General features: G+C 43.2%; 1 protein-coding gene across 2 annotated transcripts; it reads right to left on the bottom strand.

Annotated features, from left to right (window-relative positions):
* Nucleotides 1-161: 161 nt before the first annotated feature.
* Nucleotides 162-20895, bottom strand: LOC134137227 (single-stranded DNA-binding protein, mitochondrial). 2 transcript variants are annotated; one of them, XM_062569951.1, is made up of 16 exons: nt 20563-20895; nt 17322-17521; nt 16388-16436; nt 12918-13090; nt 12206-12327; nt 10805-10951; nt 9943-10044; nt 9479-9564; nt 8442-8612; nt 8202-8344; nt 5436-5472; nt 3886-3946; nt 2709-2849; nt 1986-2073; nt 1691-1779; nt 162-332 (listed from the first exon to the last, which is right to left on the bottom strand). In XM_062569951.1, exons 1-16 carry the CDS (start codon nt 20893-20895, stop codon nt 289-291), a joined length of 1986 nt encoding a protein of 661 aa, XP_062425935.1. In that variant the 3' UTR covers nt 162-288. The 2 variants fall into 2 exon arrangements, with proteins under 2 accessions (XP_062425935.1, XP_062425946.1); XM_062569962.1 differs by lacking the exons at nt 8202-8344; nt 8442-8612; nt 9479-9564; ... (5 more) ...; nt 17322-17521; nt 20563-20895 and adding an exon at nt 5594-5635.
* Nucleotides 20896-22753: the final 1858 nt, after the last annotated feature.

Here is a 22753-nt window from a genome sequence, read left to right as displayed (position 1 = left end):
AGGAATTAATACAGTCAGAAGGATTACCATTTCCTCTGAAGAAATAACAAAAAAAGAAAGAAGCCCAACCAATGATGAACAGAGAAAAAGCATCAAGGAAAACGATACAACAACAAAACATGCACAACAAAAACACACACACACACACACACACACACACATTCTCTATGGGTATTGTATATTTTATTTATTTTTTTAAAGAAACTACAGCAATATACATGATTACAGAATTATGAAACACTGAAAAATGAAAGGAATGAAACGGGCTGGGTCCAAGCGCTAGCAACCTCACGCCTTTTCTTTGATACTATCAGTCAGAAAAATTACGTTATCTGAAAAGAAATAAAAGAGAATTTAATCTTCAGGACTGTTTTGCCCTGCTGAAAGCCTGCACACCCATGCAGACAACCTACTTTTGTTAAAATAAGCTGCACAGACATTCATTTCAGAGCATATCATGAAATAAAAGCGTCTGATAGGTTCTTGCTCTATCGCCTCAGAAGCCAAACAATTCAACGTGACCATAAATACTCCCAAACAAGTGTACTAAACCTTATTAAAAGCTGTTGAACAGTCAAAGGTATCAGAAACATTTTGAAATAGGAGTTTAAGTCTTTGATTATGACCTCTCTCAATTATAGCTAATTTCCTTTAAATTTTCATTTCCAGTAGGCAATACCATGTCATCAGCCTTTGGGACTAGAGGAAGCCCATACTTTATCAAGGCTCAAGGGTTTCTGGAACATCGTGAAACTGCAGATACTGAACAGCACGAAAAATTCAATAGGACAAATACTAAGCAAGCAAACAAATAAACAAAACAGAATCTTGTTTCTCCCTTCCAGATATTTGTAAGTAGTAACTTACAGCACTGCTGACTCATATGGAAGTTTGATTATTACCGTTATAAACAAGTTGCACTGGAAAAATACCCAGAAGTAGAAAAATTGTATTTTCTTCTCCTCTGACCCAGTATTTCTAGATATAGTTGTGTAACAGAAATGTTTCCTTTACAAGCCAGTTATTTTAGCGCTCCTCCAAATGCCACAAGATAGTGGCTCTACTCTCAGTAAAGAAGTAGGACCAAATTGTCTTTGGCTACTCTCACGCTATTTAAAGATTTAAAGGAAAAGTTCAGTTTCTCAGTTTTCTTCTTCACTGTGTCTACCCAAGGAACAAGCCTATTCCCTATCCAGTGCTTATCTTCCCACTACTGGCCAGACTGAGATTTTCTAAATTCTCCATCAGGTTATCTCCACATGAAACAACTTTCACAAATAGAGATCCTTAAAGTTGGTGGAGCCTCCAGACTTAAACAGGGGAAAAAAATCATTGACAAACCTAAATGAAAGCTATTAAATAAGCTCCACTTTGCTTAGAATATGTATTTGCCTGGCCTGCAGTGTCATGTGCCTGAAAGCCCATGATATCTACCCACTGCACTAACTGGTTTGTGCAAACATACTTTGCAACAATACACAAGTATTTGCTCTTGTTTTCTGGCTTTTCACAAGCAGTACCAGAGGACATCTACCGGTACAGGCTGGGAACTGGAGAGCCTATTCATTCTCTCAAAATCTCCTGTTGTGGATTCTGAGGACAAAGACATGCCAAGCTGTGTTTCAAAGGTCCTCATCTCCTTCTCCATTTTAAAAAGCCAAGGTAGGCCTTGGTGTGTTAAGTTCCTTACCTGCTATTATTGTTGTGGCCTGCCGCCTCACATTGTTTCTATCTGTATATTCACCATAGTCTATCTTCCCTTCAACGTAGAGCCGAGAACTAAAAATCAAGAATTTGGTTCTGGTCAGAGAACAGCATCACTTTTCTCTATATTTGATTCTGAGATTACATAGGATTTTGCCTCACTTGTTTGTAGTATTTGTCTGCAAGGCACTTCTATCTTAATACAGCTCCTGGTCACCACAATTATTATATCAATTACTATTAAAGCATTAAATCCCCAAGCACATTTGTTACTCACTTACCCCTTCTTCACATACTGATATGTAACATCTCTGAGGCCCGGTCTAAAGACAGAGATCCTGTGCCATGTAGTTTTCTGACTGATATCACCTAAGTTACATAAAAACAGCAAGTTGGATACCACATTTTCCTTTTACACAAGCCTCAGAAATTAGCTTCAACAAGCTGATGTTCTCAAATGATGAAAAGTGATTTGAGAAATGGAAGTATACTAGTAATCAATCTTCTGCTCATCTGCATCCAAACAGAAGTATCATATATCAGTAGTATAGTTCAAATCAAAACATCAGGTTTTACTAGAAGAAAATACTAGAAGAAAATATTTTCCCAACTGATTCACACTGAACAAAAGTTAGATTATTGCAGATGTTTCTTTTTCCCTAAGAGAAAATGTATTCATTCTTTTTTCTCCTGTTGGAATACAATAAAGAGTACAGAACCTGCTACACCTCTGGCAACTCCAACAGAGAAGAACTGCTAACCAAATGCTCCTTCCTTTCTCTCCTCCAGAGAAGGTTTACAGGCAAATCACTATTCAGTGCATGTTGCTCCTGGGGATTAGTAAGACATACAAACACACCAGCGCATCCATGATGACTCCACTGACCTCAAAGGAACTACCCTGCAGCTACAGGATTTACACAACAGCTTGAAGACAAATTCTGGTGCTACTGGATAGGAAAACATGACCTCGAAACAAGGCATGCTCTATGTTACAGACTCACCTCCCTGGGTTACCTCACTTTCCCCTGTTCGCCACATCTCATTGGTTGCAAGAGAAAAAATGGTAACAGGATTTTTTCCATCCACTTGCCTCATGACAGGGTCCTGTCCAACTCGACCAAGTAATTGAACACGATTCATGGCTGAAACGTGAAAGAGTAAATACAGATAAGATGCATTGAGAAATGAGGGACAAAGAAATCCCTATAGAGTTAATAATCATTAGTTTCTCTTCAATACAAGATTTTTCTTATTCTGGCAAGTCATAAGTAGGCAACTTTTGTCAGGGCCTGCTCTAAGTTCCATTTTTCAAGTTCTTCTGACTTCTGCCTTTTTCAGTCCCTGTAGTGGGTTGACAGCGCCTGTACTATCGTTATTATTACTGTTGAATAGTCTCATTTAGAAAGCTAAAGTTTATTTTCTTCTATTTCTTTGCCATCTTTTTCATAGGCACATCCATATGTGACATCAGATTATCCTGCATATCTTTTTAAAAAAATCTTGACCTTTATTTTTTCAGCTATGACAAAATAATACTTAATCGTCTTCTTTACCATTAAAATAGTACCTTTAAAACAGCAATGTTGCATTACCACACCACATCTGAATTAAAGGCTTAGTAATTTTGGCATAGGTAGGAGGACTGGATGGTAACAATTTGTTCCTTGAAGAACAACTAGAGGAAGCGGGGGAGCACCACTCTTAGACAACGAGCACATGAACAGAACGGTAACATCCGAAGCATGCACCTGGAGCAAATCATACTGTGGCAGCAGCAGCTCCCAAACAAATACCCTGAACATATGGAAGCACAAGCAACAAGCAGATGAGACACCCAAAGGCAGTCATTACAGAAACATGAGAATACTGTACCTGATTCACAAATAGAGGTAATTTGCCACTGATAAAGCAAAACTACCTTCCTGGTTTAGGCTGTATTGCCTTTTCAGGGCTTTTGTTTTCTCCCTGAAGAGGGACTGCTTAACTTGGCACAGACCACACAGAAAGCTACTTAAGTTTTGTTTTCTTTGTTTTAAATAAAACATTTATGATTATAGTGTTCAGCTTCAAACATCCATATGTGTTCCTCCACTGTGAGTAGGCACAGTTCTGAAAATAAGACTACAAAGACTAGGTAAATCAGCTAGGTTTCATCTCTAACACACAGGAGCTACTTACATCTTTCAAGTACCAATGAGCCAACTGTATCAGATTCATGTCTTACAAACTGACGAAACACCTGCAGGAACAGACAGATATATTAGTTACCAGGACGTAAAATATGAACGTTATTCACATTCACCTCTTTGTCTAAGAACTTACAGAGATTTTTGTAATTACATCCTTTTCTGGTGATACAGTGCGGAGGAAGAAGGGAGGACTCGATTCAGTCAAATGAAGCCAACAGGGTTAGTCAAGTAACGATTAAGGTGGAGTTGGTTAAGAACAGCCAGCTAACATCTGGCTAAGAAAAATGATGACCTGAAGGTACATCCTCAGCAACTGTATTTAAGACATGAGCTATACTGCAGCAACTATTGTTTTTCTATAATATATAATAGGAGGGGCTTGAAGAGGAGGGGTTGTTTTGTTGGTCGGGCTTCAGTTTTTGGAAACAGATAGTTTTCAAAATTGTCCAAGTTTTTTATAGCTTCATTATCTTTCTGCTTCACTATAGAGATTAACAAGATATACCTAATATGTACCTACTCCACTGCTATATTCAATATGATGCGCTGATAACCGCTCATTCCCAAGCAAATAGCAAATCAAGGCTGTAAAATTCTGAAGAGTGTCGTGGCTAAATACATGGGAGAAAAAGGAAAGAAACTGACTTGATGCAAATATTATGTCACAGAAAAAACGCTTAGAAACATCTGCAAGAGGCCCATAAGGAGGAACTGGGGAAAAAAAAAAGAAAAAACAAAAAAACCCTATTCTTCTACAAGTGGTTGCAAGACGCAAGGCAGGTGAGACTGACAGCCCTCAGCTGAACAGAGAAATTAAAGTAGAGGATAACAACTTGCAAAACAAAAGCTCTTTGGTGATTGTTTGCCTGCTTGATTTATATACAAATCAAACAAGACTAATTCCATGCACATGTCAAATCTTTTAGTATCTCCTTCAGTTTATAGTAGCTGAGTAAACAAGGTCCAGCATTTGTACCCTTAAAGAATAAAAGTGTACAAACAGAACTTCCTTTTTTTTCCTTACAGGAAGTCCCATATATTTGAGAAATGAAAGAAGTAACACCTGCTGATGAGGGATTCAGTCCTGTAGCATATGCATCAGCAGATAAGGACGGTTTGAGTAAAAAGAATTGCTCAAAAATAGTACAGCTAAGTTTAAGGTGAGGTTTTAAGCACAGCAACTTCCTCTGATCTTGACCCACACTGCAAAGCTGTGCAGGTTGCCCACCAGGGTGTACGGTTGCAAGACTCTGAATTATTCACACATGTCAGAACATAAAGCACGGCCACGAGGAACCGAAGTGAAGACTAGTTTCTGCGACAGGAAAACTTTTGCAGCCCAGCCCTTGAAAAGACGGGACTTGGGCATAAACTACCGCAGAGTTAGAGGAGGCCTCTGGGGAAGTGAAGATCGGAGCTGCAGGAGCCACAAACACCCGCTCGGCCTCGGCCCTGCACAGGAGACTGGGGGGGGGGGGGGGCGGCCACGCGCCGCCAAGCGACCGTTGAACCGCCGCCAACGGCGCCGCCCGCCCCTACCTGCCACGCCGGTCGCCGCAACATGCCGCCGCCGCGCCTGTAGGGTGGAGGGAAAAAAAAAAAAAAAAAAAAAAAAAAAAAAAAAAAAAAAAAAAAAAAACAGCGCTGAAGTGGCCCCGCCGGGAGCCCGAGCCCGACTTCGGCCCGCCGCCGCCCACCTCTGCCGCCGCGCAGCTCCCGCGCACGGCCGGAAGCGGAAAGGGGCCTCCCTAGCGCGGGTCCGGCTAGAAACCGCTACCCCCAACCCTCCGGCGCCTGCCGTGGCGGCACCAGGAGCCCGAGAGGAAGGAGCGGCCCGAGGGGAGCGGAAAGGAGGGGAGCACCGCGCGGGTGGGTGAAGGGGACGCTCCGCGCGGGGGGGGGGGTAACATGGCGGCTGCTCGGCTCGTGGAGGGGCGGACGCGTGTGCGGAGCGGGGGCTGCGGAGCTTGTCCCACCCCGCCGTGGGAGGCGGGGGGGAAAGACGCGGGGCGGAAATATGGGCCCCGTCCACGCCTCGAACAGCACAGGGAGGGAGTCAGGAAAAAAAAAAAAAAAAACACTTTGCCTTCAGTGAAAGTAATGATTAAAATCTTTATTTGCATTGGTATGCTTAAGGGAAGAGGATCTAGCAGTTTAAAACTCAGTACGGTCCAGCGCTTGAAAACAAATCTAGCTCCAATAAAACCCCAAAATAGCTGAGTTATTCATCATTAAACTCTCATAGCGATTCAGAGCTGTAACTCAGTTCAGCTAGGCATAAAACCGACAATTTCAAAAAGTTACATTTAACAAGGGGGTAAGATTTATTAAATAGACGGTTTACATGGGCAACTGTAAAAACTGACAAAAATCTAGAAAGTCCTTTCCCATTTTCCTCATCTTTGCTGAAAAGCTGTATTGTGCAGACAGGTAGTTGCTCCATGTGTGAAACACTGCAAGGGAAAGAGACACACAGACCCACCTACCAGCATACTAAAGTTACTTCCCCCAGTTGAAGCAAGGCAGCCTTTTAAACTAGAATACACCAACTCAGGCTTCAGGAGTTACCCTGCAAAACCCTAACCACATCAGTTACATTTTTGCATATGTTGCCAGAAGTTAAGGGAAGTTTCCTTCAGCTTCCACAAGAAAAGGCTCCATAAATAGAAGTATTTTCTTTTACTTTGTCTCTCTCAAAATGCCACTTTAAATGCATTCTAAGTCTACTAGGACAGTAATGTAAAGTCTGTCTCCTCATAAAGTTGTTTAGCATACCCAAACCCTCCTCAGTTCCAGGAAGACAGAGCTGTAGACTCCATCTGTTTATACAGGTGCTGTCTTCTCTCTAATGCTTTGGCCACCTCAGTATCTTTAAAGACCACAAAAACATTGTCAGTGACAGGTCCACCTAGACAAAGGCAAGCGAGTGGAGCAAATGCCATCCTTTCACTTGTATGGCAGAGTGATTATTAGTTTAGATCAAGACTGGCTACACACACACAAAAAAAAAAAAAAAAAATAAGACCAAAGGCAATATTCTTAAATCTCATAGTTCAACTCTTGTGAGCTAGTCATTCTTCCCTTCTCCCCAGGCAGCATTTCATTGCAGATAACACAGAGTCAAAAAAAAAAGAAAACCTACAACAGGGGAAGCTAGTATGGGGTATCAATTTGTGCAGATTCCTCTGCTTTCAGGGCCATTCAGCAGCCTGAACTTTTTGGACAACAGAGTTTCAGTAACCTAATGTAAAGCTAAATGAACGACAGCTCTTCCCTCCCACCAGGCGCTTGCTGTTTTGTTTGGAAGATGTTTCACACTCCTCCAGCTTGGCACATCCTAAGGGCTGGTCCTTCATGAGGGTCTGGGCAAGACGGGCTTCTTTAAGTTCCCTGCAGGAAGGGGACAGAAGGAAGAGGAAAAGAGGGAAGTCTCTTCACACATGGGTCCCCATCAGCTACAGAACACAGCTATAAACACTACAAAAGCAATGCATGTCTCATGAGAGTTAGTGCAGTACCCCGGCGTTGCTGGAGAACAGTGACATAGGGTAGCATGAAAGTTACTATAGGTTTATTTATAGTTTCTACTCCAAAAGAGATCAGCTTTGAAGGTTTACCTAAGAAACTTATGTATCAGGTCAGCAAACACCAAGGTTGGCACCAGTATGAACAGTCCCTAGCTTAATTTTACCATCAACACAAATATCTGAAAAAAGTAGAAACAGACCAGAGCCATTTCATGCAACTCAAAACTATTAGATCTTCATGTTTCTGTTTAGCTACTGATGCTCTTGCTCTCAGAGCATACATACTTTCCTTCCTGCCAGTGACAGTTCTTCCCAACTGACTGCTGCACTAGGAGTGGTGGTAGAGCCACTAGTTCTTGCTTGATCCCAGCATTTCAGAACATTACTGCCAACAGCAGCGAGAGGCAGAAAGGGGATGTCTGCCACTGTCTCATGTTTCTCTTCCTACAGTGCAAGATAATTAGCTCAGTTCGGTATCAATTCCTCATCTACCCAACAGCTGCAGGTTGTGTCAGTATTTTCTACTAGCAGTGGTCACATTAAGTGTCTAAGTTCCCTGCTGTGTTTTAGCCAACTCCTCATGCCAAGGGAGCTGTGGTTCAATTCTGGCTCTGAGGAGTCCCTCGCTATGGCACTGTCATGCTTTCAGGTCCAGGCACAGGAACTGGTGGTGAATTCCCCAGCCAGAATTCCCAGCACCACCACCCTGCATTCAAGCCTCGTGGCTGACACTTGTTGTGCCTCTGCCTCCTCCCCATTATGTCCAAGCAAACCATACCTTTCCAGCATGGCAGTTTTACATTTCTCCACATTTAGCTGCTTCTGGAGCTGTATAGCTTTTCTAAGTGAGGGACGGAGGACTGGGTGTTTAGTAAGAGCTGTGGCAGAAGGTCTTGCCACTGGGTCAGGATGTATCATGAGCTGGAAGGCAAAGTAGTTCAGGGTTTAACTTTCTCATTATCATATGCTCACTCAAAAAAAAAAAAAAATTCTTATCCTGTCAAGGCTTGTTCCTCACCTTCAGGAGTTCAAGAAAGCTGTGGGGGAGCTTCTGAGGGATTGGTGGGATATTACCCTTGCGGATGTGGTGCCACATGGCACCATTGTGAGGCAGTGGTCCTGTGCCTGCTGCTAGGGCTATTGTGAGTGCCAGGGCAAAGATGTCTGCCTTTGGCAAATAGCAGTATTGCTGCAAAGAGAAAATAAACGGTTATACAGAGGGAACCTCTTGCTACACTGAACACAGATGGGTCAGGATACCAGCTCAAAAAGAAGCCAGACAAGTATGTCTATGGTACTGCCTTCATCCCAGTTATCTTCTTCTCTTTAGAGGAAAAAGATTGACAGTACGTAGCATTGTTAGCACCTCCTTGCACTAATACCATATATTATCATTTTCCCAGTCATGAGGAGCTGGCAGCCCACATTAGGAACACAGTAGCAAATCCAGGGGACAGCCTAACAAATATAGATCTCTAACCCTCACCACAACTCAAACTAGGCACATTCAGCTCAAACTAAGACTGTATACACATATATTGACCTAACATTTATTTTCTATGATGGTTCAATACCTGAACTGGTAAGCACATCCCCAAATTGCTGTTACACACTGGTGCCCTCTTTCTTCACTGGCCAAAGCTACAGTCAGTTTAAAAAGAGAGCTTAGGGGGACTTGAGTAATTTGCAGCTGTGCCTCCCACCTTTCTACACTACTTAAACAGTGTTTGTATGGATATGTATTTTCCTCTGTGGTCACATCCAGCAGTTCCATCTCCACTGGGTAAGTAAAATGAAAGAGACCCACCAAAAGGATAAATGCTTTTGTTCCATTCATCCCCTACAGGTGAAATAGTTACAATAATAATGAGTTTTGTTAGGAAGTATGCTAAATATTGATAGGACAACACCCAAGTCTGTACTATTCCTAAAGTGCTGACCTCACTGATTTTACAGCTAGACCAGACACGAAAAAACAGTAAGGAAAGGAACATGCCAGACTAACGACTTTACTACAGCTGGTCTCTCCTACTTGCACCCCACCCCACCAGTTACCTCTTGTAAAATCTCATTGGCCAGAAACCGGCTGTCTCCTTCCTCAACTTGGGGATTTGTTATTGATGTCACATGGCCAAGATCACCTAAGAGGAGAAACAGCAACTGAATATTCAGTATTATATAGAATTGAGTTGAATATAATATTGAATCTGTTGAATATATGTAATATTCAATAGAATAACAAGACTGACATAGATCTCCATTGATAACAGCCTGCTCTTTAAAGGCAAAAGCGTGGAGGTAAGCCTGCCTCTACTCAGGTATCTGGGCTTGGAAGACAAGGATATGAGTTTTCTAGGACTTCTTTAGAGCAATTAATTTTGATTAGCACCAAGGTATTCAGGACTATGCTATCAGTCTTATATGCAGATACATTCTCTGTAGCCACCAGGACAGAGTTATGTGAAACAGCAGTGAGAAGCTCTAGATTTAAGCCAGTTGTAAAGCCAGGTAAAACCTACCAATCTTGTATACCACACCAGAAGAGAATTCATCTTCACTGTCACTCTCTTCCTGCCCTGCAGGGCCCTCAACTGCCAGCTTGTGACAGATGAAGATATTACCTGCAAGACAGTTTAGCAATAGTGTGATCTGAGTACCCTGATAGGGAGCAGCCTGGCAACTTGCTAAAAATCCCACCCTCCATCAGCCAAGCTAGTTTAAGCTTCATAGCCACAGAAACTGTGCATGTGCTTCCTGCCCATTACTCTTTCTACACAAGTTAGATTTTTCAGCAATACATCCAATAAAAGATAATTGTGTCTTATGCATAAAATATCCCAGTATAACCAACATCTCTGCCCCTCCCTCTGCTCTCCAAGCTAGAAGCAAAATTTCAGCAGGAGAGAGGCTGGATGCAACTGTGGGGGGAACACTGCAGTCCGTGCACCCATCCTCAGGCACAGAGAAGGAAGCTTGTTACTATTCTCTGCAGAAACTTAATCCTTCAGAATAGGTAGAGAGGAAGTAAGTATTCCCTTTTCACTTCAGCTGTCACATACAAAACTCAAACCTTGTGCAACAAGGCAGTAAGGAACAAGGAAGTCGGTCTTCATTAGCAGTCCTATTGCTCCACTAGTGTGAAAGTGACTGTTCCCAAACCAAGATTACAAAGGTCATTAGGCAAAAGTAGAACTCCACCAATTATAGGAAAAGGTTCAGTTTTAGAGCAACAGTGCTGGCAAGATTAAAACACACAGGATTCATTCACCTTCTAGGACAAGATCCTACCTCCTTTAAAGCACTAGCAGTTCCAGCAGGTAGAGAGGTCACTGGACATTGAAAGGGCAACAGTCAGAGGGCAAAGGAGAGAGCTGTACTTACTAGGTTTAATATCCAGGTGCACAAGGCCAGAGTTGTGGATATATTTTAGTCCCATGGAGACTTGTAACAAGATTTCTTTCAGCTCTGCTTCTGGGAAATACCGTCCAAGCTTTGCATTTTCCAGTAGTGCATCTTGGAGACTCCCACCTAAAAGGAAGCAGTTAGTCTGAGACTTGACAAATTTTTATAGACCAACACATTTGGAAGAGTTTAGCAGAACTCATAGTCCAGAGCACAAGTGGGCTTATTACTGACAGACTGACCAGACTAACCATACGCTGTAGTGATGGCTCTTTGATATCACTATTTTTGCTTCAGTCTTTCCGTTGTCTAGGAGCACTCTACCTCCTGCCTACCAAAGACATAGTAGGGATGTTGCTGCAATTAAAAGCAGAAAAGTTCATTACTCTTGCCATGCTTACAGGCAGAAGGCAGGTTTATGAATGGTGAGGAAGGAAAGTAAGCTTCCACTGATAGATTTGTGGTTGAATAATGTAATATTTTACACAGAAGCACAGCAGTTCTACTCTATTTCAGAAATAGCAAATACCAGGGCCTTTCTGTCTCTCCCCAGCTTTCTCTGCACCACCTCTCCTTTATTCTCAGATGTTCATCCCCTAGATCACAAGATGTGTCACACTGCAGCAATGATCACCATGCTTCATAGTTACCTCCGCCAGACCTAAGTCATTACTCCAAACCTGCTATCACCACTCATCACTGCGCTCCACTGACTTAAGGAGCAATTGAGCAAGCAGAACAGTATGTCTACCATGAGCTCCTATAGTAGCCAGATGTGGCTTTTCCAGTATATTCCAACTAGTAGTATGGCCAGGGCAAAACCAGGTTGGAATATACCACTCTGCCTGGAGCACCAATGGACATTTTATCCTATTATTTAGCTCTGCTTCTCTGCAGCTTGGAAGCGAAGGCTCAATATCAATAGTAATACACAAGATGCAAGGAGTCTTCCTCTCAGTCAAAAAGTCTCTCTTCAAATCATTACTCCCCGTGATAATAAAATAAAAATTAAAAAAAGCATGCGTTTCCAAAGTATATCACCCTTAGATTAGCTTCTCTTGAATCACTTGCCCTCATACATTACGCTTTACCTAGGCAGTCTCAGGGGCAGTGCAGCATCAGCACAGGGACTGCTTTTCCAGGTGAACCAGCACATAAGAACTGTTCTAAAACCCCACACATAAGAGGGCATTCACTACCTGTAGAACATTGGCACCATTCAGAGCTTCATCTAAATGCTGTGAATCCATTACTAGATTCTCCATAAAACTTGAACCCAAGTGCAGTTTGCTTCGTGAGAAATCAAAGCCTCCCTTATTTAAGTACAAAAGTAGCTACACTTATCCCAACATCTCACTCAAACATGGTCACGGCTCTTACCATTACAGTGTTCATTTTGGATAATCATATGATCATCCTCTGCCCACGCAGAGTAGTAGCGCACGACATGGGGGTGGTGTCCAAGGACAGCATGAGCATAAACCTCACGCAGTGCCAGCTGCCTGGAGAAACAAGGACAGGAAGAGGGTCACCTTAGTGAGCAGAGTGAGGGAAAGAGGGTGGCATTCATGGTCCTGCTTGAGACTGTGAACATAGCCTGGCTTATAGCCTGGCTTGGGAAAAAGGAAGCAGAGGTGTTTGTGAATCCCACACCAGACTTGCTGAGCAGCTGTCAGAAATCACTGAGACAATCTGTTGTTCAGGAGACAAAGGCAGCTTCAAAGTCTGCATCAGCCTGTCAGCTCTTGGGACACAACAGTAAGGCAATAAAGATGTGAGTAGGCTGCTTGTACAGCAGGGCAGGAACATACCACAGATCACATGTTTTAGTTACTACACGCTAGCTGCATGGGTCTGAGGAGTCCAGGTAAACACATCGCTTTGAAATGCATGCAACTCCTTCCTTTTCTCAGACATTTGCATTCAATAGTCCTGAAGTGGTAACTTTTTCCACCCTCCCCAGTGTTATCTGGGGAGCAACAGCAACCAATTTTATTCAGATACCTTTAGACCCACGCTCCATCCTTCTCCATCATACCTCCCAAGAACATGCCCATCATTTCCACTAGCAGTTTCCAGCTAGCACACTCACTCATCCGAGGATCCTGCCAGAGGCCTTTTGGAGCGTTTGATGGCATAAACACATCCATCAAGGCGTTTGATGCACTTGTAGACAGAGCCAAATTCCCCTACACCAATTTTTTCCAATTCCAGGAACTCCTTCTTGTAGCGGGAAACCATATTGCTTTCTTTCAGAGGATATCTCTAGAAAGTCGCATCAGAAGCAGAAACAGAAGTGAGTTTAAAGATTCAGATAATGTAATCTGTCATTTTTCTAGAGCGTGCAGCATTTGCCCACACAGGACACTCATTTTGGTCCCTCTGCTGTTCTGGATATATTCATCCACACAAACATGCAGATATGCTGCCTGTCTTTCTTGAAACACTACCTTCCACTTAAGGATGCTGTGCTCTTTCTAGTCACCTATTAAAGGCCAGGGAGAAAAGAAAAAAATCAAGATGGATTTATTTTTAAAACTATGACTCACTAGCTGTGGAGTTACAAACTGCAGCAGCTAAGGAGTAGGGAATTGTATTCTAGCTGGTTGTATGCATGTAAGCCTCCTTGGGCTACCACCATCACATCTCTTTGCTGCCCTATCCAATTCTCAGACCCATGGCTGAGGGAGTCAGTCAGGGCAGAACAGCAGAGAGCAACAAAATACTTGTCTTCTATCTACTTATCGCAGACAGAAAAATGCCTGTCATCGGGCTTGATGGGCAAAAGTCCTGCACCCCTGAACTGTCCAGCTCTTGCTCTCTACAGCGGGGTTTACAGGCAGAAGGACGCTGAAGGGCTGCTCTCAACAGATCAGATGGCTGGCAAAAAATTCAAGGAGCTGCATGCTCACACAGTGGAAAACAGGGGGAGGGAAACACCACCACATCACAACAGGTTGTATTTCATAAGACAGCATTTTATAGCATCTTAAGAGCTCTTGAAGCTTTTCAAGCATTAGTCAGACTGAGGTACTGAGCTTGGGTTTAAATAACAACTATTGCCTATTCTGAGTTCATGAGAAAAGCCTAGTACCTTAGCTTAAGGTGGCCCCAGCTACGTAACAGTTGTCTTATTCTGGCAGCTAAAGTTGCAGATGACAAGTACAGCCTGCACTTGTTTAAGCTCTGATCTGAAGCACTGGCTGTTGGCTAATGGCAGATCAGCAGGTCTCAGTGTATCTGTTTGTATTCCCAGCTATTTCCCCACTCTGTGGGTGCCTCTTTTCAAGTAAATGGCTAACAGCCTGCAGAACAGCTGGAAGAATATTGCTACAGTAATGGTCACAGGGTAAATAGGAGGTGGAGGGATGCCTACTGGCAGGGGAAATAAAATCACAGACAAACAGCGGAGCATGAAGTGAACAGCACAAGAATACAGTAAGCTATTTTCCTTCATTCTCCCCCATCACTTACAGTGATGGAGACTCACATTACGGTGGTTTCCACACAAGCTATTGCTATGGTTGCTGGTAGAACTGCGTATGAACTTAAAGGTAGTGAAGAAAGAGCTGGTCCTCAGAGCCAGTGAGAGCCCACACAGAAGAGGAGCCCATTACATCATGTGGCATTTCACAAAGCAGCTGTATCTTACAGCATGTTAAGAGATCTTAAGGAACAAAGACAGCAACCCCTAGCACACAATTTTATATCTGTGAGCAGTAATACACACGTTAAACAATTACTCACCCAGCAAGAGCACTATCTTATTATCAGTGACAAACCAGAAAAAAAAAACATGAAGTCACAAGTTGTTTGAGGCTTTCTTCTAAAGAAAAGAATAATTGTGCTAGTCCTGGATGTTATATGGTAGCAAGTTTATTATGCAGCTGTAATTCCTTTCCTCAAAACACCAGTTCCACTGCAATATTGGTCTTCACAGCTAGAGGGTACTATTATTCTTCCAATAACCTAAATATTTTACAATTACAATGTAAAAACAATTCTACCTGCCTGCTCTGAGACAGGAAAATATTTACCTCAAGGGCATGCAATGAAGAATTCAGATGAGGTAGAAACATTAGAAATACTTAATTCATCTTCACTTGCTTTCCGGAAGCTGGTGGGGTTGGTTGTACCCCCAGATAAAACCAGTAGGCAGACAGGAGGCAGTAGGCTGCTAGCACCTGTGCCAGCAGCCCAGCTCTGCCACTGCTGGGGCAGTGGAGGGTACATGAAGCTACCTACATGGGCCAGGAGGGACCACGCAGCCTCACCAACGTGCCTTGGCACTGAGTTTTGCCAGCAAAGTGCAGACTCATTGGCAGCAGCAAGAGAATTAAGTTTTGTGCTCCAAGACATTAGTGTTTGCTGACCTGCAGCTACGTCAGCTATGATAGGGTCTTCCATGAACCCTGAGACACATGCACACCCCAGTGGTGTGGGCAAGCCCAGGCAGGAGCAGAGGAAAGGACAGCCTCCCTCAACACACACACCTCCACCTGTCTAGAACAGCAAAGGGCCACCTGTGGCTGGTGGCCACGGCCAGGGTGCACCAAGCTCTTCCAGCTTCACCAGCAAGACTTCCCTGTAGAGCCAGAGGAGAAGTCAATCACAGCTGGTCCCAGACCATAGATCATTCACTGGTCAGGAGCTCATTTTTCAGCTGGTGAAAACCAGCATTCTTGAAAACTGCTGTAGCAAAGTCAGCACTACTCTTGGGTAAGGGCAGCTCTGTATTTACTTACACACTCCCTGCTCTCAGCTGCAAGTGAGAGCCAAGCTCTCCTCACTTCTGCCAGTCTCACAGCAGTGAGACTCTCTGCCTCAGCACTCTGTATCTCAGTTCATGCACACAACTGTTGTGGAAGAGACAAGACTGTCAATTAGTGTGCAGTATTACTCAGTTTTCTAAAGAAATCAGAAGCATCTTCACTCACCCACCAAAATCTACAGAAAAACAAAATTTTCCTATAGCAAAGATAAAGAATTTGCTACCTCATTTCAGAAGTTTACCATCATGACTACTGCAACTGAAAGTCAGACCTCAATTTATCCACAAGAGCCATTCAGTTCAACCTTCTTTTTTTCCTCCAATGTGTCTATTTGCAATACAGAAATCATGTTCCCTCCACAGCCAAAGATGCTCAGTACACTGATTAATTGGAACAGCAACATACCTGCTTTTTCCAATCATGACACTGTCACTATTTATATAATTCTGTTAGTTTCCCCTGAAAACCTGAATTGTGTTATTTTTCACAGAAAGACCTCCTGACCAAAATAAATGAGTTTTAGGATTAATTGTCAAAGTCTCAGATTTAGTGCAAGTTTCCTTTAGAGCTAGGAATCATTTCCAAGTCTGTTGACTCAAACAAATGAGAACATAAAGCATTCAAGCCTGGACTTATTCCATCTCACTTCTTTGATTTCTTCCTGCCTAGTGTAGGCATTAATCCTATGTCAGGATGCTATGATTTAAACTCCAACAGCAAAATTAGTTTAATCAAGTGCCAAATCTTTACAAGGAAATTACTGTCTGGAGGGTTATTCAGGGAAACTCACCTTGGTAGGTAACTCCTGTTTTACCTGGCTTCTTGGATCAGGATCCCTCCTAAAACAGAAGTTTAAGGAAGTCTAGATGTACCACTCAAGTATATCAATCCAACTGAGATTCGATATGAAAACATTTTTCAAAAGAATCATCAGAACTCACTTTACAGTTTAACAAGACATGTATTTTATAGAGGATTAGTACACAATGAATTTCTAATTAAGGCTTTAAATAACATAGTCCCAGGATAGGAAGTCTTTGTTCCTGTTTAGAAAGCCTCCATATACTAACTTTAATAGGCTCTACAAGAGTGTTGTTTAGCAGCACCATTCTGCTCACCATCTCATTTCTGGTGAGGCTGCATGGCAGATGGCCTCGTGTATCCAGCTTCTAGTGACAAGGAGAGCTCCCCCACCATGCTTTAGAGGGAGATACCTAGGTGAAAGTCTGTCCTGTTACAGTTTGGGGCTATGCAAGAGGCTGAACTTGATTACAGCATTCAGGTACCTGACTAATTTTGTGTCTCAGTTACACCAGACCAGAGCCTTGCAGTTCACCAATAACTTGCACCTATCTTGTGAATTGTGTTACAGGCAAACATGCAAGTCTTGAGTTATGGATGTGTACATGACTGAACATGCACACGTCCAATTTACCCATACTGGCTGGGGAAAAAAAGGTCCATTTTTTTCCCCACAGCCATAGCATGGAGATGAGCTGTTGAGTCTCCTCTTAAGTTTTCTGGGCAAAGGAAACAAGGAATTCTATTCATGTTCCTGCTCTATTACCTTCACATGCCCTGCAAATGTTTGCTCTGCACCAACAAACATCACTGAAGTGAGACAATTCATCCATTGCAAATAAGTCTGGGAACTAAATATCTTCCTCATTACTCATCTCCTTCAGACAGACTCCTTCCCATCCATTATTTGTGAGTTCACTTACAGCTCTCCTCTGGCCTTCCGCTTGCCATTAGGAAGAAAGAGCATTTGTCGATATGACTCTGGAGTAAAGGGGTTAATGTTGACCAGAGAAGCTTGCGTAGAGTCATCTGAGTCAGCACCAGGAGTAAATCTCAGATGTCGAAACCCTTTGGGTGGGACCTTTGTTCCAGATGAAGGAAAAGCTGTCTTCGATAAAAGACTCTGTATTAAGGAAATAAAAGAAGTGGCAGATGAACCAGCAAAACATTTTTATTGCTGCTATACCAGAATAGACTCTCTGCTCTATGGCACATAAAAGAAATACATTGTCAAGGAGAATTCAATGTCTTTCCTCAGGACAGCTGAAACATCCATTAAAATCCTACATCCCCATTTAGTCCTGACAGTTTGCTACTCCTTCCACAAAGTGTTAAGTCATTCACTAAGCGCTTTCAGGCTCTCTCCATTCTCCACTCACTTGGGTGAGGTTTGCAGAGCTATTCCTGCAAACACAGTCAAGAGGTGTCAGCTGCTCCTTTTTCTCCACTAACAGAGCCACAGACATTGCGCTATCAGTTGCATTAACATGGAAGACCCAACTCCATCAAGCTCAAGTTGTCACATCAGCTTGGCCAGGACAATTTTGTCATGAAGATGAGAGGAGACATCACTTAGAGTTCCCTGTTGGTTTCTTGGCAATAAGCAGTATTAGTACAGGGGAAGTTGGCAGAAGCATCTTTGCATGGTTTTGGCAAAGTGATTAGAAAACAGTTCCCCTTGAGAAGGGAGAAACTTCACTTTCAGAAATTAAGATCAGAAGGAACCTCTAGATCTTCTAGTCCAACTTCCCATAGAGGACAAGCCATTCGATTTCACCTACCAGCTCCAAACCTTGGCCTGAGTAAACCACAACTTCAGAGAAGGAATAAGTCTTGATTTCAGTAAGGAAAATCTGCTTACTTCCCATGATGATTTAAAGCCTTTTGTTAGTTTCATGAATGTCAAGTCCACTTTTTCAGTTTGCATTTCTGTTTCAAAGTGGTGTTTCAGAGTGGTGAGCTAGAGTTTAACAGGGCTTTTAATATACTTCTTTCTTCTAGTTAAAAGTCCTTCTAGAACTCAGGGCTTTCCCATGAAGGTCCTTTCACACTGATCAAAGATACCTCTATATCTTTTTGACCTGACAGCAGTCTGCTCACAGTGGAGCATTTACTTGGCTTACAGATCATATTTGGGATTCCCTTCCCCACCTTCATGTTTCTGAAAAGGTACAGACCAGAGCTGCTGTATCTATCCAGCTGATGCTGCATGTAGGCATAAATTTACTTCTGGGGCACCTGTTTCAATACCACATTGGGGAGTTTGTCCACTGGGTTTCTATGACCAAGGCCAGTTTATCGAGCAGTCCAGAGCTCTGTAGGATTGTGGCTGTATGCCAGGCTAGCCACAAGTCAAGGAGGCGATATAAAATACAGCTGCAGTTTCCCATTACATGTATTCAATTCCTGTCTGCTAGAGCTCTGCTTCGTAACAGGACAGATTTGTCTCTGATCTAAACAGCATCAGCTGAGAATAGCTGCTGCTGTACAGCATAAGCAAGGCAGCTACCACAGCTAGCTCTAGCAATTTTTTCTAGGACTGGCCAAGTCTACAAAATATATTCATCTGCCCGCTCTGCCGTATGTCCTAGCTAGGGCTCCAGTGCTCATCAGTCCAGTTAGACATGGCTCTGCTCTTACTCTCTCATCCTCAAATGTTCCAGGATCACCAGCTATTATAAACAGATTTAGACCCTTTAGTGCCTGCCTTTTTCTGAATGCTTGGGAAACAAAGATCTTTCTCCCAAAAGATTAAAGAAAAAAAGAGAGAGAGTTCACTTATTTAATCCAATTGCTGCCCACAGGCTACAAGACAGCCACAACATTACCCAACCCAAACAGCATGTCCAGAAGCATCCAAAAGTGTATTATCTTCATGTGAGCACATACTAAAAGCACCCTGTGCTACCATAAGCCTGTCTGGTCCAGAAGGAGGTTCTAGATGTCTTGCCTACTTGAGATTCAGGATGATTTCTTATGAAGGGTGGCTACGGGAAATTCCTGCAGAGATGTTTGAGATCTGCTTTCCTCTAGAAATGGGCATGCCATTCCTCAGTAGCTATGGTCACCCTTCTCCCCACATGATCAAGTTTATGAAGGGGAAGAGAAATAAACCCTTGGAGGGCAACAAGTCAGACTAGTTGCTCTGACCCAGGAGAAAAGCCAAATTGTGGCTGACAAGAAGTACTAAAGGGACTGATCTACTGTGCCATTTGACCAGTCTATTAGTAGAGCAGGAATATTGGGAAAGGAAAAAAATAAAATAAAGCTACATTTCATTCCAGTTCTTGAATACTACAAGCCAGTGTATACAACATAGAAGTAATCTAGGAAGTAAGAAGTTGGCTCCAAGTCTTCACTTATGCTTATGGAAGGTATCAGTTGTATTTATACCAATATCTCTATACAAAAGGTTTCACAGAAAATAGGGGGCCTAGATGATTCTCCCAAGAAGTTAGCTCAGTAAGTAATAAATAAATTTTGTGATAGTGAGGTGGAGGAAGACAGACTAGTCTTCCTCCAAATGCACACACTGATTTGTTACCCTGAGAACAAATTTCTACCTTACCCACATCTAAGTTCCATTCAAAGACAGAGTCAGCATCGATAAACAAGCATTCCAGGTTTGGCAGAGAACAAAAGCATGCCCTGGCAACATTTCCAACTGCCTCTTTCAAAGAAAAAGCCCACTTATATCCCAAACGAGGCTGAACAGATCAGGCAGTGGGTGCAGTTGCCTGTAGTCCCCAGGGCAAAGAGCTCCTCAAAGGGGGATGCATTTGTCCCTCTGTGACCACAATAAAGACTTCTTGCAGAGATGGTGCAGAAGTCCAGCCCCTTAAGAGGGGTATGAGCAACACACAGGATGCAGATAAGGCCCAGGTTCTTAAGCGCAACTTATCTATTGCCAATGAATTGTTGTTAACAGTTTGGAAAGAGTTGGGACGTTTGCTCCAATCACAGGTTTCTATTTATGAAATATAGCTCCACTGCAAAGGCACCTGCAGTCCAGATTTTTAAGAGAATGAGGGAAAAGGAGCAGACTAACAAAGGTAAGCTCCACAGAGCTAGCAACAGAGAGCGCTTATCACCCAGGCAGTGACCCACTGCCAGCAATGCTGCAGACTTCACCTGCTCAGCCACAGAGGAGGTGTATCCCCTTACCTTGGGAGTGTGGGGGGTGTCACAGAGCTGCAGCTTTTTCCAGGTGATGTGCAGCGGTGTCTCAGCATTACCATGGCTCTTGGTCACAGATGGAGAAGACTTCAAGGCAGGACTCACCCAAGCTTTAGTCCTACTGAGAAAAATCTCACTGAGCTTCCTCTGAGGGGTTACAGGGAGAGGACTGCTCCCTTGCCACTTCTGGAACTCGCAGCTCTTCAGAGGGCTTGAGTTCAGGGTGTCCTCTTCTTGGATGCTTCTGTCTTCACTTTCTTCTCCACAGCTGGAGAAATCCAGTCTCTGAATAAATTCATCACTGTTGTCCCAGTCATCCATTATACCATAGGAAAGCAAAGAGATATAGCTGATACTGGCCTGTTTTGTTAGAGGAAAAAGATGACAGCATTATTTACAAAGACAGATTAACTACCCTTTTGCTATCAACCCTATCGAGGTTATTAAATCTGTTCAGCATATCCGTTCCTCCACACACACAGAAGCCTAGATCACTCATAGCCATCATTTGATTGAACAAATTAAGCAAAAGTATCCTAGAGCTACACAATACAAATCCATTCAACTACTGTTTACATAACAGTAACAGATTCTGCATTTCACTTGAATAGTGTAAAGCAGGTACAACTCAGAAGTCTCTATCTTTCACGATAAGCCTGCAAGAGAATCTCTCCTCCACCCACAAACGCACCATTCACTCCTCACATAGGAACCAAATTAGCAAATTTTACAGAACGTGTCAATCCTCCCATCAACCTTTTCTATCTTAAATTTCTTAACCAGAGAAAAAGAACATGCTACATACACCTGTAAAAGCAGAGGGACTCCAAATGGTTACCAGATACCTTACAGACAATCCTTTTCCTATCCCCCCAGCACATTTATAACTACCTCATACACCTGGAGCATTGCTGGGAGGTGCTCAGCAGCACCTGGGCACAATTGCCTGTGCCTAGGAAAGTCAGCTGCTGAGGGGTTTTTTTGCTATGTATTTGGATTTGCTCTGCTTGTAAACAGCTCTGCAGGACTGTCAAGGTTCCCTGTGAGTCATCCCTTGCTTCTGCACTCCCTTCCCTCCTCCAGCTTCCCAGCACCCATGGGGAGTGATGTTTGCTAAATGCTAGTCTGCTTCACATTAATCCCATCAGAGACACAGTTTAGGCTCTATATATATTGAACTATGTATCTTTCCTATAGGTAAACCTATAGTCTTCTGGTTAAAGGAGCTTATGCTGCCTTGTTCAAGGTCTGAATTTGACTTCCTGTGTTCAGATGTGTTAGATCTCCTAAGTGTTGCAGCCTGCACAGGAAAGTTCAGTTGCCTCGTTTATAATGTATTAGACTTCAGGAGAGGAGTTAGGGAACATATACAGGTCTTCATATGGGTAGGGGAGAAGAAGGCTCTGGTCTCCAGGGTCCAAGTGCCTGTGCTGATTGAGGTGGGAGAAGCCCGTTGGGTCCAAGGCTGCAACGTGTCTGGTCTGTCCCCACAGGCAGGATCACCCACAGCTCACCAGGAGCAGGACAATGGCTCTTCTCTTTGCGCCTCTCTGCAAAAACCAAGGATCTTTTAATGACTTTTAATGAACTAGAAACTAGCTTACAGTAGCCTCTTTCTCTTATCACTGAGGAGAGTTGCTAGAGGACATATAGAGACTTTAGTGCCCTCAGTCTGGAGCGGACAAGGATTTTTCAGAATGAGTATGTGCTTTCCAGTGCGTGAGTTAAGAATAACTCTCACAGAAAAGAAAGGCCAGGTCAGTTTGCACTCACTCAGCCCTCATAACCTGGACTAACTTTTAACTAAAAGTGTGGCCATTTCGGTCCTTTCAGTTGTCTGTTAAGACTGTGACTAGCAACTGACTTCATATAGGCCACCAAAGAGGTAACACCAGCACTTGGTCAGGTTTCTACTGCTTGTGTCTGGTCTGGAAGTTGTGAACCTTTTGTGTAGGCACAGAGCCTGTCACCTCCATCTCTGTCATCATGTGACATGACTCCGTCATGCACCTTACCGGGAGTGAGACCTAAGAGCCTGTGAGCTGGCTGCTTTTTGTTAGGAAAAGCCAAAGCTGCTAGTGAGTCCCTGGGGAGGATTTGGGGACTTGCCTTCTGGCCTCATCTGAAGCCATCTAAAACTTGCTGCTTCCTGAACTCACCACAAAAGATTTGCGTGTGT

The sequence above is a fragment of the Rhea pennata genome, chromosome 1 (genome assembly GCF_028389875.1).
Source record: "Rhea pennata isolate bPtePen1 chromosome 1, bPtePen1.pri, whole genome shotgun sequence".
Lineage (NCBI taxonomy): Eukaryota > Metazoa > Chordata > Aves > Rheiformes > Rheidae > Rhea > Rhea pennata.
This window is presented reverse-complemented; position numbering and strand designations above follow the sequence as displayed.